The 16,516-nt window shown below is 44.9% G+C and overlaps 1 protein-coding gene across 1 annotated transcript in view; it reads right to left on the reverse strand.

The window, feature by feature from the left end:
- LOC133905970 (uncharacterized) overlaps positions 1–16,516 on the reverse strand; it is a 29,033-nt gene continuing 12,517 nt past the window's right edge. Inside the window, exon 4 of the mRNA XM_062347790.1 lies at positions 1–273. Coding sequence (XP_062203774.1) covers positions 1–273 — 273 coding nt within the window. The remainder of the gene's footprint in view (positions 274–16,516) is intronic.

Genomic DNA, 16,516 nt, shown 5'->3' on the forward strand with positions numbered 1-16,516 from the left:
TCAGTCTGAGGGACTCTCCTCACTATCATCACTAAGCAAACTAAGCCTCAAACACTCGACAAAGGCTGGGACTATTGGCTGGATGCTTTCGACAAGTTTTGCAGACTCCTCACTAGTACAATTAAACCCGACTGTTACCAACGAGGTATCAAGCATGGGATTGTAACTCTTGAAGATACCAAGCAATGTAGTAGCGCTTGCAGAAGCTGATTGGGTCATGTGGTCGAGTGTCTGCTCCTTCAGCTCTTGAACAGCGAAGACAACAGCATCCCGCTAAGCAATGGCAGCATCCCTTTTAGTCATCAACAGAGTAAGGGAATGGAGGGAAGTAGCATATTAGACAGGCAAAATATTAGTAGTGACTCCATTACATCCCTCAGAAATCCTAACAGGAAGCCTATTACCCGACTAAGGAAAAAAGCTTCGATGATATCCATTTACAAGAACACCACCTGAAATTTCCTTCAAGGGACTTTACAGTTCTGGACACCCCATTGTAGGAAACTTCAAGCACGTTATAATCATCTTGGTCATAAGTTGAGTTCGTCCGGTGGAAGCTCAGAATTCAGTTAGGATTGGTAATCCCGGGTATTGGAGGGACGGCTTTTTCAGATGTCAGGCCTACCAAGATTGTTCTTTCCTTCGACCAGGGGACAGCTTCCCATTCTAACGGCTCCCATATGTTATCACCAAATTTGTGAAGGGAAACCGGTGTTAGTGCATTGTGCTCAGCTGTATCATCAATCTGCTCTTCAAATTTCAAGAAAAATGCATAAGTATCGACCAGAAGCAGTTGAGAACCTCTAAGACCAGGTTGCCAGATCTCGAGCTCAGGGGTTAATTGTTCTAATGATGCCATCACACCTGATGGAACTCCTGAAGCCACTCTATCCAAGAAATCCACAATACGCCACCAAAACTTGCTATTGAAAACTCAGAACCATCGCAGTGGTCCGTCAACAAGATATATGTGCACTCCCTCTGTCATCTGAAGGTGAAAGCAAGGCATCCTTGGGACAACAATGATGAACAAATTCTCGTTCCTCCGCACTACACATCCTTCTAGACTGACCCAAAATGCGCCATACGAAAGCGGAGGAAGGTTAAAAAACCATCCTGATACCTGGTTGATCACCCTACCTTTGACCCTACGTCCTCGTTCAATAACAATCAAGAGCCCGTTCGAAGCCTTGATTATCTCCCAGCTGTTGTGGACCAGGTCTCAAAAACAAAGGTTGAAAACTACTTTGCTCCCCAGACGATGCACCTCCACCAAGCCATCCTCATGTACGAACTGCCATTTCAAAATCCATGGAGAAAATTCCACCATTCTATGCACTTCTGGACACGCGGTGCAGACACATCGAAAAAAGGCAAAATCCTCCAAATGAACCAGCTTGTTGGAGATGATGTCGAGCACTCCCAAGGGAAGAGCTGCCCAATCAAAAGTCTCTGCGATGAGAGTTAAAGGGAAAAGATGAAGTTCTCTGAGTGGAAACGAACAATGGTGGACGAGATTGAAGGGTAGGTTGCAATGGAGGTCACGAGAGTAGGATGATAGAGTTTTCTACTCAGATAGGCCCTACCTCAAGCTATGACACGGAAGTCATTTTTTCTTCGGAAAGGGAAAATTTACCGTATCTTCGACAACCACGCTTGTTTTTTTACAATGCTTCAGTCGGCATGTAAAGTGGTATGAGGATGATGTGCGAATCTTTGCATGCCCTTCTACCCTCATTAAATGCACCTACACCCATCGTTTCAAATTTCGAAAGGCTTTTTAACTCTACTCGGAGTCGAGTGTCGATCAGTTGAGTTCTTTAGTCTTTTCCTTCAAGTCTCAAGTGCGGTTAGCCACAGGGCACTCGACCCGGCTGAGCTTCCACTTGATACTAGAGGAAGGACCTGCCTATGCTCAATTCTTTCGACTATGAGACTGATCCACTTTACTTGACCAAGCTTAAAATTGGTGGTACGCGAGTGGGCGCTTATGGAAACCTTTCCTCCTGAGTAGAGTTAGGAGGCTACTGTCGAATATCTAATTATGGGGTATATGAACATAAGGAGTCTATCATATACGGATAGGGTATGTACAGCACATATTAAGAAGCTTTAGATATCACGGAACTGAATCAGTGGTACCTAATACTCTCCGAATCAAGGAAGTACATATCAGGAAAGTTTTGATTGGTTACCTAACACGATATGACTTAGTACTCAAAATAGATTTATCTACTTGGACATAAAGGAAGACAACTCCCTATCGACCACAGCTAGATAGGAGTCAATACCTCAACCCTATATAAGGCAAAAAGGCTAAGGGGAGAGAGGGAGAACTCAAGGCAAGCATCAAGACCCTAGCAGAGAAGATATTTGGCAACTTTACCTTTAGGTTAGATTAGATCTGATATACTCTCTATAATAGATTTAGCCACATTCCTTGTACTTGAGATCATCAATATACGGCAGCAACACCCCCACAGGACGTAGGGTATTACTCCAATTGGAGGCTCGAACCTATATACATCGATTGTCTCGTCTCGTGAGTAATCCCTGCACTTGAAGGTACCCAGTCAATTTATGGACATATTGTTAGGAACTAATCTTTGACATGTCCTATCCATTCACCGGAGCCATCACCGCCCATGACGCACTATGTCATCTTCTCCCCAAATCCTCCTTTCTCGACCATTGAAGCAAGGTGAACAACCCTTCTCCTCCTCCCTTACTACTGTTTTACCATCATACTAAGTCCCTAACCATGCACTAGCCCCTGCCCAAAGCCCGATCTACACCGCCATGATTGTCACCGTTGCGGACAGCCACACCAACACCGATTGGCGTCGATGTTCCCAGTTGACCAGAGGTCAAATCACCAATCCCTTTCACCACTGCAGGACCCATGATGTTCCCCACACCCTCACCAACGAGGTCGACTAGTAGAGCAGCAAAACCACCGGAATCAAGGTCGACATGCCCGCTGTCCAATTTCTGGACGTGTTCTGCGCATGCATCAGATTTGCATTCGCGTTCCTCGTCAATCCAAAATCTGTATGGATGGACCGACCACGTCACATCGTGTCCCATCGAGTCTTCTACGTGACCCTAGGATCCCATCCCTGTTTGTGCAACGACACGACCGAAACACGATTGCCAACCACAGTATGTCGCAACTGTCACCCGTTTCATCTCTGCTGATCGTTATTCCTTTCAGTGGATGATCTACCAAAACCCATGCCCTAGCATTGTGTTCCCAGGAAATATGAATGTCTTTGTTCAGACAGTTTCTCAAATTTCATATCCAATCTCTGGGAACACGAGCATCTTCGTTGCTGCATCTGTTCGTGGTTACCACCAAACCTAGTAGCAGTCATCACTATTTTGCCACTACCTCAGATGACCCCTTCCAAAACCAACCATATCACTGAGTTAGTTTTTCCGCGTACTACACCATACTTCCCTTATTTTACTGAAATGCCATCGAAGCCCAACATCGATGTCAGTGGCTACGCGCCCGATCACCATCTCCGATGAAACTCGAGCCACCTCCGCTACACAGAGTCACCGGTAGTATCCGGCATTTGATCATGGGTGGTTGAGACTAGATCTCAGCATATCCCGTCTCTAATCCAAGATGGTACTTGCATAGCATGCCAAGTCAGCACCACATCATCCTCCTTAGCCTAGTCAGTGAAGTCTGGTCTGCCCTACACTTCTTGAATCTTGTGCAATGATGTTGTCAAGCCTGACGTAGTGATTGTGCAATAAAGCCTTTTTCCATAGGAAGATAGTTTCGGTAAATCAGCATTTCCTTTTCAGTCTAATCCATCTCCCGAGAACTGTTTTCTTTTCATATTAACTCTGATTTAGGTGATTCTTGCATCTAATTGTTTCTAAAATCATACCTATCCAACCATAGTGTTTTTAAAGTGTTTTTATGATATTTGGTATGTTATTCTAAGTTTTTCCCTTCGTGTTGTTTGTCGGTAGTTCTCGTGATTAGTCGATAATATTTCGGAACAGTTCGAGGGACTTCAGGACCAAGGTTCTGACAACACTGAGCAGCATTGGGTAAAAGGAAAGTGTCTGTGATCATATTGAAACTATGTTTTAAATGTTTTATTTTACAAAATTGCATGCAATGTCTATCAATTTGATGGGTAGTCACCTATGTTAGGGTTTACCTAATTCTTCCTTTACATTCCTTGAAGCCTAAGGGGTAGTTGATATGATTCTCTTGGGTATATTTTCTTAGCTACGCTTTTGGAATGTTGGGAAGTGTCATATACATTTTTAGTGGATATATGCAATGATAATGATGAACTTGTTAGTAATATGGAACCTTAGGCCTTGAGCAAAGTGGTTTTGGTGGCTGCCATGGTTATGTTGTTGGTTTAGTCTTTGCTCAAGTAACCTAAGTAAGGACCGGTTCGTCGAGCGACAACCCAAGAAGTAACGTACCAACCACGAGAGTGATATGGGTAAGGCGTGACATACTAGTTAGAGTCTATCCAGTGTGTGTTGTGTCAGCACAAAAGGGGGCTTCTAGGTAGGACTTAGACTCGCGTAAACCCTGTTGGTGAAACCTAGGGGTCAGATGCATACTGGATTAGGCTCTGGTTAGTAGAAAATGTCATTCAGTGATTTCTTGGCGGTATACCACTGGCTTGTGTTAAGTGTTTCGTGGACACGGCAACATAGAATTCATTGACTCGTGGGAAAAGCTGGACAACCTCTGAAGAGTGTAAAACTATTATAATAGCTGTTCCCATGGTTATGGGAAACTTGGATCCATACAGGATTAGTAGATTATGATTAGTGGATTGTGATTATGGTTTTGGTTGTGGTTTTGGTTATAGTACAGGAAGTACTAGATGGTTATGGTATGCAAGGTGAGGAGCCTTTTATGCTGGGTGTTGCACTGTATGGGTTACATTCACTTAACAATTGTTTAATGCTTTTTGAGTCCAAATATCTTTTCATTACTCGCATTTACGCAAATATACCATGTGTTAGCCTATTCTTGTTGAAAGTCTACATATCATTATTTTTCCCACACTTGCTGAGCACGTCATGTGCTCACACTTGCTATTCTCCCTATGCCATACGAGATGTGTGGTGCTGCTCAGTGAGTGAAGATGTTGAAGATTATCAAGATGAGGTTGTGATGTTCTTGGCACGTGTCTCCCCGTAGGTTTGCTGCGGTGTTGGTGGACACCAGTGCTTCTCTTGCGCTGCAGATATCTACATAGAAGATAATATATGTCAATTGCTGTAAGAGTTTAACGTTTATTCTATAAAAGTATTACTTTTGTTACTTCACCTGTGACGTCCTTATGTTTGTTGAACATCCTGGGCACACATAAGCTGCATCTGGTTTTGACCGTTAAAACCGGGTGTGACAAAGGTGGTATCAGAGCCATACTTACCGTAGGACTCAATCCTAAATAGAATGGTCGTGCCATAAGGTCATATTTTAATGTCTATTTTGAAAAACCCAGACCCATGCTTTTCTAACCTTTTTGTTTCTCTCTCTACTTACCCATTTCAATCTATTGAGAAAAATAAATTTCCAACACTCCCCCTTTCAAACTTTTAGTTGTTGAACCATCCCAATTACTCCGATTGAGAAGGATGCACTTGAAGATCTCACTTGACGCGTCTACCTCAAATGAAGATTCAGATGATGAATTGAAGACCTGCTACAAGGAAAAAAATCATCTACCACAATACTGAAGACATGAAGATCTACCTCAACACCGCTCCCAGTCTTAGTTTTTTGAGTTATCGGAGGTTTTATCCCCTAATCTTCGGAAACATTAGAACGATGTTAGTAGTGTGCTTTTTTGTGGTGTGCCTTGAGTGATTTGGATTTTCTGTTTGAGTGCTGGAGTGTGTTGTGGGATGCTTTAGCATCTAGTAACAGCGACATCCTTATATATCTCTATAGTTAATAGTATAGCTGGGTTTTCTCCTTCTAGTCCCTTCTTTTCTTGCCAAACCTTCCGCCTCAATCCCGATTAGATGGAGAAAACAAAGAAAGATCAGTTTGGTAAAGGTACCAACAACAATAACAACAACATACAGCAGATGCCACCTAAATTCAACAAGGAACAAGTTTTGGAGACGCAGACTCAGATCCTTCAAGGCATGACTTAGAATATAGAAAGTCTACTATAGATCGTCGAAGCTCTGGGTGCAGAGGACGAGCGTGGAAAGCAAGGAAACAACAAGAAGAGGAAGAAAGTCTTCGAAGACCATTAAGCAAACAACAGTTCTCAGCTACATTCCACTCCTGAAAAGCACTTTGTTCTATCAACTAGGAAGTTTCACAGGTTGAGGGAAAATTTGCAGAGTACCCCTACAAGGAAGGTGTGTTTTTGTTGTGAAGAAGAAAGACGCTATGCCCATCGATGTCCCCTGAGGATCCTTGTACCTGACGATAAGAAGGTGTGTGTCCACTATGAAGAACCTACGCATTGGGTCAAAAGGTGTCCCACGAAGCACCTCGCATGGAACTAGATCAACCCTAAATCCCATATGGAGATCTTAGTTCAACATTCAGACTGTCATGAATTTCAAGTTGTAATTCAAGATAGCCAAGATCGACAAGATCCCATCAAGCTCACAGAAGTTCAGTAGGCACAAAAAAAGAGTGATATATTCCATGTCAAAGGCTACATGTCTGTCTACTTCTCAAGAACTGGAAATGTAAGTAAGAGAAGTTCTCTCCTTTTAAGGGGGGTAATCTTCCTAGCTAATCTCTTGGTTCTATAACTTAAAGACCAATATTGGAAATGGCTAGTCACCAAAGGTAATGTTGTAATAAAGTGAGCTAAAGGAAGAAAAGTACCCAGAAGCTGCACTCCGACCACAGAAGTGATTGCTAAGAACAAGTACTCCGTCCTTGGAATTAGGATATGCCTTACTAAATCTTCAAGGATAAGAAGGTTCGCCAAGGTCAATCAACAGATAAGAATATCGTTAAAAATAATAATAATAAAGTAAACTTATCAGGAGTGCTAAAGCTACGGAACTCTTAGGAATCAGAAAGCACTAAGTTGTATCATGATCTCAAGGATTGTTATCGGTAGTATGGAAACAAGACTGATGTTGTAAAGTATATGGTCCTATGTGACACATGTCAAAAAGTTAGAATAGTACACTAGAGACAACTCCAACCGTTGAAGATACCAGGAATAGAATATTCGAGAAAATCCAACATACTCAGGGTAATCAATTAAGATTTGTTGAGACAGTTGCGAAAGCCATCAAAAGCAAAGTGAGCAGAGTATGTCAGGGTAATGAGGTTAACACTGAGAAGAAAAGGCAATTTGGAAAGAGAGAAGAAAACTTGAAGATCAAGATCCCTTATCTCTTTTTCAATATGCCTGAATCTTGAGGGCGAGATTACTTTAAGGGGGGTAGATTTATAACACCCTGATTTTCAGAATTTACAAATTTTAAAAATATTCAAGATTATTGAATAGCTTCACCAGTTGCATAGGTTTAGAACCTATTTTCTTAATCTCTCAATCAATATAGGTTATTATTTTGTGTGCAGTGCATGCTGAGTTTTGTTAGGAACCAGGTAAATGCATTAGAGTTCCTTTCCTTTTTCTTTGCTGTTTTGAGTGAAAAAAGATTTTAAAAAGGTTTTTACAAAACTCTATAGTAAACTAATTAAGGATCTTAATGGTTGGAATTCAAAATCTTTGAATTCATCATCTATTCATCATCTTTGATTTTAAAAAGCTTTTCTTTATCTTTGGTGTACCACCAATCTATGCCCGGAGATCTTGGCCGGCATGGCCGAACATGATTTGCACTACTTTGTGGAATGCTCTGCAGAGACACTACGGACTGCGGATGTGTAGTATCTGGTGGAGACACAATTAATTAAGTATCCGGTAATGGACCATAAGAGATGCCGATACCTTGTGGAGGTATGGGAGGTGTGCTATATGCGACGATATTGTATGGACTTAGCATCATGCTTGCTGAAATTTCAGTAACTCGGTTATTAGCTATGTGTGGAATCAAACTAGTTATGCTAGATGAAGTGCTTGGAACTAGAAAAACAAATGATGAAACCTCCAGTTTACTAGTATTTAATGTATTAAGTGGAGGTGTCACCGCATAAGTCGAACCAACATTGGTCCAGCTTTGAGTTTGTCACATCGGCATGTTTTGTTGCATAGGTGTGGGTGTCATAGACTGTGGCGATGAACTAAACGAGACATGCTGAAATTTTTCATAGTTATTGGGATTTAAAGTGCTAGCATCAAATGACAAAGGCTGTTTCAATGTGTCCTCAATGCTTTTCATGTTGTCCTTAATGCTTTGCACATCAATAGCTATAGAATCACAATGTCTATTAAGAGACTAATCTAAACCCTAAGCTAAAGCATAAATTTTATGACCCACTGCAGCTCCTAAGGACTGACCATCCGAAGCCGTTATTCTCTTCAGAGCCCCATTTTGCTGGCAGGGGAAGAGCGTGAGAGGATCTAGCTTGTGAGGCAGACTTTTGGTGGCTTGCATGAGCCCCTAGCAGAGCCGCTCCTCTTCTGCGCGTGCATACTCCTCGAACTTGCACAAAAGGGCCTCTACAGACCACACCAGGTGCCGGTTCAGTCGATCATAGAGGGGCCATCAGCTAGATCCTGAGTTGTTGTGTCAATGACTGATGAATCTGAGATGCCCTTAATCTGGGACTTGGTTCGGGAAAACCTCAAAACATAATCCCAAACAGTCTCGCCTAGCTATTGTTTAATGTCGAGTAGGCGTCTAGAGGTCACTAGCTCGATGATGGTACCTTGGAAGTTGCTGCAGAAGAGGTCATGGAGCTGGGCCTAGGCGAAAATAGTCCTGGGCTCCAGCGTCAAAAACCATCGAAGGGCTACGCCTTCCAAAGCGAGGGGGAAGCAGTTGGCTATAGTGGCCTGTCTGCATCCATTGGATTCTAGAGCAAGGGCGTACCAGCGGACAAACTCATCCTGTCTGAGTCTCTCCTAAACTTAGGCATCTTAGGGTTTTGAAGCCCTGCGAGAAGGGTGAGGCATGCAAGTTCGACTATAAGGGAGAGTTGTGATCTTGCACTGGGGCCTCGCAATGACGAATCCGAGGCTCCAAAAACTGCGCACTAACCGTAGGAGGTATTGGCGGTGTTGGGCTGTGGGGATGAAGCCCCCGTCAGTCCCCAAAGCTAGCATCACTAGCCGTTAACGGAGTGGTGGTGGTCCCTCAGGCAGGCTACTGCGTAGCATGCAGGGTCGCTAGCAGCTCCTCCAGCTGAGCCTGGAGGGCCACAACGCATGACTACTGCTTAGCAAAGGTGGTGTCCACGCGGCGGTGTCGGCTACAGCCCTTTAGTACCTGGCTTGGCCCCCGTCATGCTGCTATTGCAGGGCTCCCGAGACGAAGGCCCCTTACTCCAGCCACAACCTTTGTCATGGTTGGAGTACCGGTGGTCACAGGGCCCTCGTTTTCCCCCCGGTTGAGGGGTTATCGCCGGTTTGGCATGTGTTCATTCGTACAGGCATGGCCAATGCGTCAACTAGCTGTGCCGCAGCCCAGGTGGTCTTCTTTCTAGGGGCCATCATACCTCTCGAGCACTTATATTGTTTGACTCCCCACAGACGGCACGCTGTTGATGCAAGAATATGTCTTGCATGAACAAGTGCGAGAGAGTACACTCACACTCCGAAAATGGCAAATTTGAATTTCAGTGTCAAATTTGTAATACTAATGTCACATTTGTAATATTAATCTCAAATTTGACTTTTAAGTTATTTGAATTGTTAATGTTAATGTCAAATTTGAATTTTAAGTCTCAAGTTATTTGAATTTGTAATATTAATGTCAAATTTGAATTTGTAATATTAATGTCAAATTTGAATTTGTAATATTAATGTCAAATTTGAATTTGTAATATTAATGTTAAAATATGATGGGTCATACTTATAGGTGACGGGTGACATTTGTCACTCGTCACCTATGACTTATATGGTTGAGTCGAAGTAAAAGGTGACGGGTGACATTTTATCACCCATCGCCTATGACCTAGTAAAAGGTGACGGGTGACATCTATCACCTATCACCTTTTACTTCAAATAAGTGATGGGTAATACTCATAGGTGATAGGTGACATTTATCACCCGTCACCTATGACTTATATGTATGTATACCCTAGCTCTTCAGCATGCGTGCGCACTCTCATTTTGGCTTAGTTTTTTTCGCTTTGAGCGCTAGGGTTCGCCGCAATTGTACATGTTGGATGATCCGATGCTAGAGATTTTGTACATGCCAAAAGGTCTGGTATTTAGATAAGATTCATGCCAGAGCTTTTTAATTGAGAAGTAGAAATTAAAATACACGTCGGATGGTTCAGTGATGGACAGCAATACACGCTAGAGCATTTTTTGCAGAGAGGTTGCAAGTCAGCTCTAGTGGACTTAAACTCGCTAGATAGTCCGATGATGGAGAGTAATGCATGTCGAATTATTTCTTGTAGGAAGGTTGGAGAATGGTGGTCTGATGAATGTGAACTCACTGGATGGTCTAGCGATGGGATGAAGTGTACGCCAGAGCTTTTCTTGTAGAGAGGTTACATAATGGCTTTGGTGGACTTGTACTCGCCAGATGGTCTGGCATTCAAAGGGATGAACGTTGGAGCTTTTCATGCAGAGAGATTGCAAGATGGCTGGTCCAAAGAAGGAGTACATGCCGGATGGTCTAGCGCTCAAAAGCTGTGAACACTAGATTATCTGGCGTTCACGATTATTCTGAGATATGCTTTAATTGAGGATTTTGTCTACGGACTGATCTATAATGGATTTGGAGATATGTGTGTGCTTGTCTCATGATGTGATAGATGCAACTTGGCGGTCGACAGTGGGATAATTGAGGCTAAGCGTGGTGCTTGGTGCCGAACGATCGAGGGGGCCATGTGGAGTCAAAGGTGATCCTAGCTATGCACATGGAGATCAAGCAAAGCATGGAAGAAATGATGAAGACAACGTGTTGATCGAGTCAAGCGAAGGGGATACCGGTGCAAGTGACATGGTGACCTAAGGGATCGGGAGTAGGAGAGACTTTTCAGCGGTCAAGATCGAAAGACAGAGTACACACGTCGACATCGAGATGCTTCCTGGAGATGAAAGCAAGTGGAAGCAAGTTACACTTTGATAAGCGTGCAAGGTAGTTTCGCGGTTTGGCCTCGAAGCCGTTGAAGGATGGAGGGCACGACATCATCATGAAGCTTGCGTCGAGGCGAAGTTAAGTCGTGAAGGTGCCATGGCCGTTCGATGGATGGATCAAAAAATGAACCAAAATGCCGAGGTGGTAGGTAGGGGGCCATTGGAAGAGAGGGGTATTTTGGGAACAAGGAAGCATAAGGGCTAAGCTACCTCCCTAGGCCTATAAATAGAGGGGTAGGGCTGTGTGGGAGGTTTGAGCCATCTATTTGAGTTTATATGCTAGGGTTTCAGACGAAGAGAGAGAGAAGTGCTTAGCCTATGTGTAAGTGAGAGCTTTTATGAGTTAAACTAATTTGTAATCTACCTAAAAGAGGGCTGACATTTACAAGAAATGAAGTGTTTGTATCCTTCTAGTTTACTTTTATTGGCTCTGTTGCTTTGTTGAGAGTTTTTCCTTTTTGATTGTGATTTTCGTTTTGGTTGATGAGCTGAGATTTTTCCACCTTGTTAAGTTGTTCTTCTTGTTGCTAGTGGGTCTAGAATTCTGTTGGTTGACAAAATAGGAGAAAGCCATTCAAAGAAATTTGTGAGTCACCTACTCACCCCCCTTTAGTCGCCGTTCTCAGTCCTACAATTGGTATCAGGACTATTTTGATCACTTGTTGATCTTAACCGGCTTTGTGACCCGTAGGGGACAATGGAGAGACATGGGAAGATCGCACTCTTTGTAGGTCGTGACTTTTCTTGTTGGAAAGTGCGCATGGAGGCTTACCTTCTAAGTCAAAAAAGTATAATATGGGAGGTTGTAGATTTTAACTATGCGATTCCTATTCCTCATACTTCTCAGGCCCAAATTGAACAATATGAAGCCAACAACAAGGCTCGAAATATATTGTTCACCAGCATGAGTCATAATGAGTTTGACAGAGTCCAATATCTCTGTACTCCTCATGAGATTTGGTCCACCCTTATTGTCTTTCATGGGGCACTAACCAAATCATGGCTCGACGCCAAAGAACATACAACCAAGAATATCAGATGTTCATGCAAGGCCACGGATAGTCTTTGGATGTCACATTTGCTCATTTTAATGGGATTGTTAGCAATCTTAGATTAACTGGAGTTTTGCCCTACTCTGACCATGAGAGGGCGATCAAGCTTCTCTATACTCTTGACCATAGCATATGGGATGTGAAGATCTCGAGAATTGAAGAGTCATCCAGTTATGACACGTTGACATGTGATATACTCTTCAATAACACGTTGACATGTGATATACTCTTCAATAAGCTAAAATCCACTGAGATAAACAAGGTGGCTAGAATAGGCTTGGAAACCCCCTGTCTCAGAACATGGCATTGGTTTCAGGACCTAGCAGTGGTAGTCCTGCTAGAGTTGGCTTTTCTTGTACTAATCCTTCACCCAGTGGCTTTGCTTTGTCTTCCTTGATTTCTATTACAAAGGAGCAAGTGGACACACTTGATGATGAGGATCTTTCTTTGATCATGAAGAAGTTCACCCACTTCTATAACAATAGAAGAGACCGGAGGAGAGGTGGCTCTCGGGCTTGTTATGAGTATGGTGATACCACTCACATCAAGGTGGATTGCCCAAAGCTCAAGAAGAAGGAAGATCGTGGCCATGACCATGACAAGCACAAGAAGAACAAGAAGCCCTTCTTCAAGAACCGCTACAAGTTGGCTAAGAAGGCGGCCAAGGTGGCATCTCGAGCTTTCATGGCAGTTGTCGGTGTATCAGGAACCAGGGGTCCCTGAATCCCGAGGCCAGGCCAGCCATCCGCCACATGGCGCCATCCCGCGAGGTCTCTCATGTAGGATGAGAAAAGGTCAAGTCCCGGGAGAAGGTGCTCGGGGCCACGGTCGGTGGCCCACGAGTACCCCAGTTCCCCGATGATCCACGGAATCCAAGTACTGGGAAGAAAGTGCTCGGGGACGTGCACGGTCACCCCCGAGCACCCTAGTCCCCCGACAATCAGGAGAGCTAAGTCCCGGGAGAGAGTGCTCGGGGCTACGTGCGGTAGCCCCCGAGCACTCGGTTCCCCGAGGATCCGTACAAGAGTGCTCGGGAGAGAGAGCTCGGGGCTGCATGCGGCAGCCCCCGAGCACTCGGTTCCCCGAGGGTCCATACAAGAGTGCTCGAGAGAGAGTGCTTGGGGAGGTGAACAGTATCCCCAAGCACTCGGCACCCCGAGGACAAGGAAAGGCATTCTCAGGAGAGAGTGCTAGGGGATGTGAACAGTACCCCCGAGCACTCGGTACCCCGACGATCCAGAAAGGCCCCCGAGGGGCCTACCGATGAGGTGTTAACCAGTCAAAGGCCTCAGGCCGCATTTAATGAGCATGCATGGCCTGTCGCCTCCAATTGCTCCTGCCGCGCTTAGCGTCAGGTCCTGCCATGTTTCGGCAGAGAGGCGTGGGGTTATTAATTGCACGGGTCCAGTCTCGTGCCATCCGGCTTGTCTCGGGATAACATCGTAAGGACCAAGGCGTTCTGTCTGCTGCGCTGCTGTGGCAGGGGAATGTGAGGAACCGTCCAAATAGTATTCTAATTAATTATTAGGAGGATCATTATTCATAATCACAACCTCGACGATTAACCAGAATACCATTCCGGTAGTCCCGGCACGTGTTTTGTGCCCAGGATCGGAACACATGCCTTCCAACTCAAATATCACAACACAGTTTAATAGAGAGCAAGTAATTAAGCTGTATTACAATACTTAAACATGCAACTGCTTCCACAATTTACAACAAAAGAGGAACAACAACAACTACGCAGTGGAAGATAAACCTATACAACAAAAGAGTATGGAGCCGTATGCCCTTAGGCTCCATACCAAAAGCACCGGAGTTCGGAGTAGAAGGTGCTACTCCTGCCCGCCACCCTGATCGGCAGGCACAAAGTAGCCGAACACTGCCTCTTCCTCGCCAACCTGTGAACCTGAAACTTAAGGGCAGTACCCTTAGTACGAAGGTACCAGCAAGTCTTACACAGTATGAGTATATATTCTCAACTCCAAGGATCATGCATTTAAAGTTGTAGCAAGGATTAAGACATGTTTAAGTTCATTAAGCGGTAAGCAACCTAGACTCTAGGTGTAAGCAACTGACTTAACCAACCACCAACTCAAACCCTGCCAACCAACTGATCAGAACAGATATATAAACAAGTGTACAAGAGTAAACCATTACCACCAAACCACCGACCACATACCGACCAAACCACCTAAACCAACCGTGCCACAACCCACATCAAAACTCTACTACCAAAACATGGTCGCTCGGTGGAGATAAGCGATAGCGATGGTCATGATCGAGAGCACGGCAGTTCGAACTGATTATACACCCTGCAGGGGGATACTCCTAGACCCACACGACACAGGGACCATACGCCTTGTGTCACCTGCTAAGATGCACACAAGGGGGTACCCGTGACAACCTTTCCCAACTAGGCCCAACCATGTGGATCAACCATAGCTCGATGTGGCGGTATTAGAACTTCTCCCCGAGCAAACGAGTACTGCTAAAAGCCTGTACTCAAACCGGACTCACACCGTCTATGACGAGGCCCACATGACCACGTCTGCGAAGGTAATCAGCTTGCCTACCATTATATCAGCATGTGGTGAGTAAGGTAAGTGCTAAAGCCGACTACAGCGACGGTCAGTGCTTAACCGGTGCAAGCGGTCTACGGTGTCTAGGTTCCCTCCCCGAATTGCCTGAGGACTCCTCGTGAGCAGATGACACCCCTAACACCGCCCACACCTCATCTCAACTCACCACTCACCAAACCGACTCATCATCAACACAACCACAAATGTGAACAGGTAATAAGCCCTAGGCTCGCGACAAAGGTGGATGCCGTCGTCAACTTCTACCAGAAAGCCTAAGAACCACTTAGCATAGCGAACTATAATTAGACCTCGACGACACCACTAGGCTCCTAGGAATAACACATGACACATGACTGAAATGGGATAATGCATCGGCATAGGTTCTACCCAACTCGGTACCCGACACATGCAATGTATACATAAGCGTAGATAACATATTAGATTTCGAATTGACACGGTGCAATATGATAGATGCTTGCCTTGCTGCCCTGACTGCTGCCCGACACTACCCGAGTCACGATCACCACTGCGCGAACCTCCGGGGACAGCCTCGTTCGCTTCGTTCGCCAAGTCAAAGTTCCCTAAAAGAATAACGCGTGCAATGTAATGAATATGAATGTTATGAAATGAAGGATGCTCCATAGAATGCGATAACAGTGCAAATCGTCAGGGCACAAGTTCTAAAGCATCGAAGATTTTTCTTAAATGGGATTACTGTTAAACGTTTGAACACTTCTAGGATTAATTAAGCTTAACCCTATATAGAATTGTAACAACATCTAACATGTGGGTGATTATTTTTGCTGAACAGGGGGTATTAAAACAAGAATAACAAAATTAGATTCATCAATTTTGGAAATACCAAACTTTAACTATGAATTATCAAAGCCTAGACATATTTCATTAATTCAATAATTCACAGCACACATTTCATGGACACTGGTATTTTTAATGGATAGACCATGTCATAACAAAACCAACAAAATTGATTTCATTAATTTTGGAGCTCTACAAAATTTTCTATGCATTTTTCAAGATTTCAGCCGATTTATCAACTCAACAGATATTCATTTCGCAATTTCTGATTTCCTCTAATATTAAAATGGGCCCACGCCTTTTTGTACCGGCGCCAAACTAGCCACAGGCACAGACAGTGGGACCAGGCCCATTTTGACTCGGGTCAAAATTGAACCCCGCCCAACACACAGCGCAGCGCGGCCAGCCGGTGGCTCGGGTTGTGCCCGCCGGCGGCGAGCGGCGCAGTCCAGGCGGCCGGGAAGGGCAGCTGCGGCTCCAGCATGCGCACGTGGACCTAGCTGAGGCATACGTGGTCGCCGACGAGGGCCGGAGAATGGCCAACGGCGGCGGACAGCGGAAACTACACGGCGGCGGCACGGTTTTGACGCGCCGACGGCGAACGGCGACGCAACAGACTCGGATGAGGGTGGCTATAGCTTTTACGAGGACACGCAGACCCAACAGTGTGGTCGAACACTAAGGAGCTCAGCGGTGGCTTGGCCGACGGCGTGCGCCGTAGGCGGCGGCGCACGGCTGCACGGCAGAAGGCGCGCCGGCGACGGGCTAAGCCCCAACGGACACGCGCACTAGACTCAGTGGGGAACGGTGATGCTTACGGTGAGTTCGGTAGCCGGGGAAAGGCAGCGGTTCGCCGGTTCAACGG

The sequence above is a fragment of the Phragmites australis genome, chromosome 23 (assembly GCF_958298935.1).
Source record: "Phragmites australis chromosome 23, lpPhrAust1.1, whole genome shotgun sequence".
NCBI lineage: Eukaryota > Viridiplantae > Streptophyta > Magnoliopsida > Poales > Poaceae > Phragmites > Phragmites australis.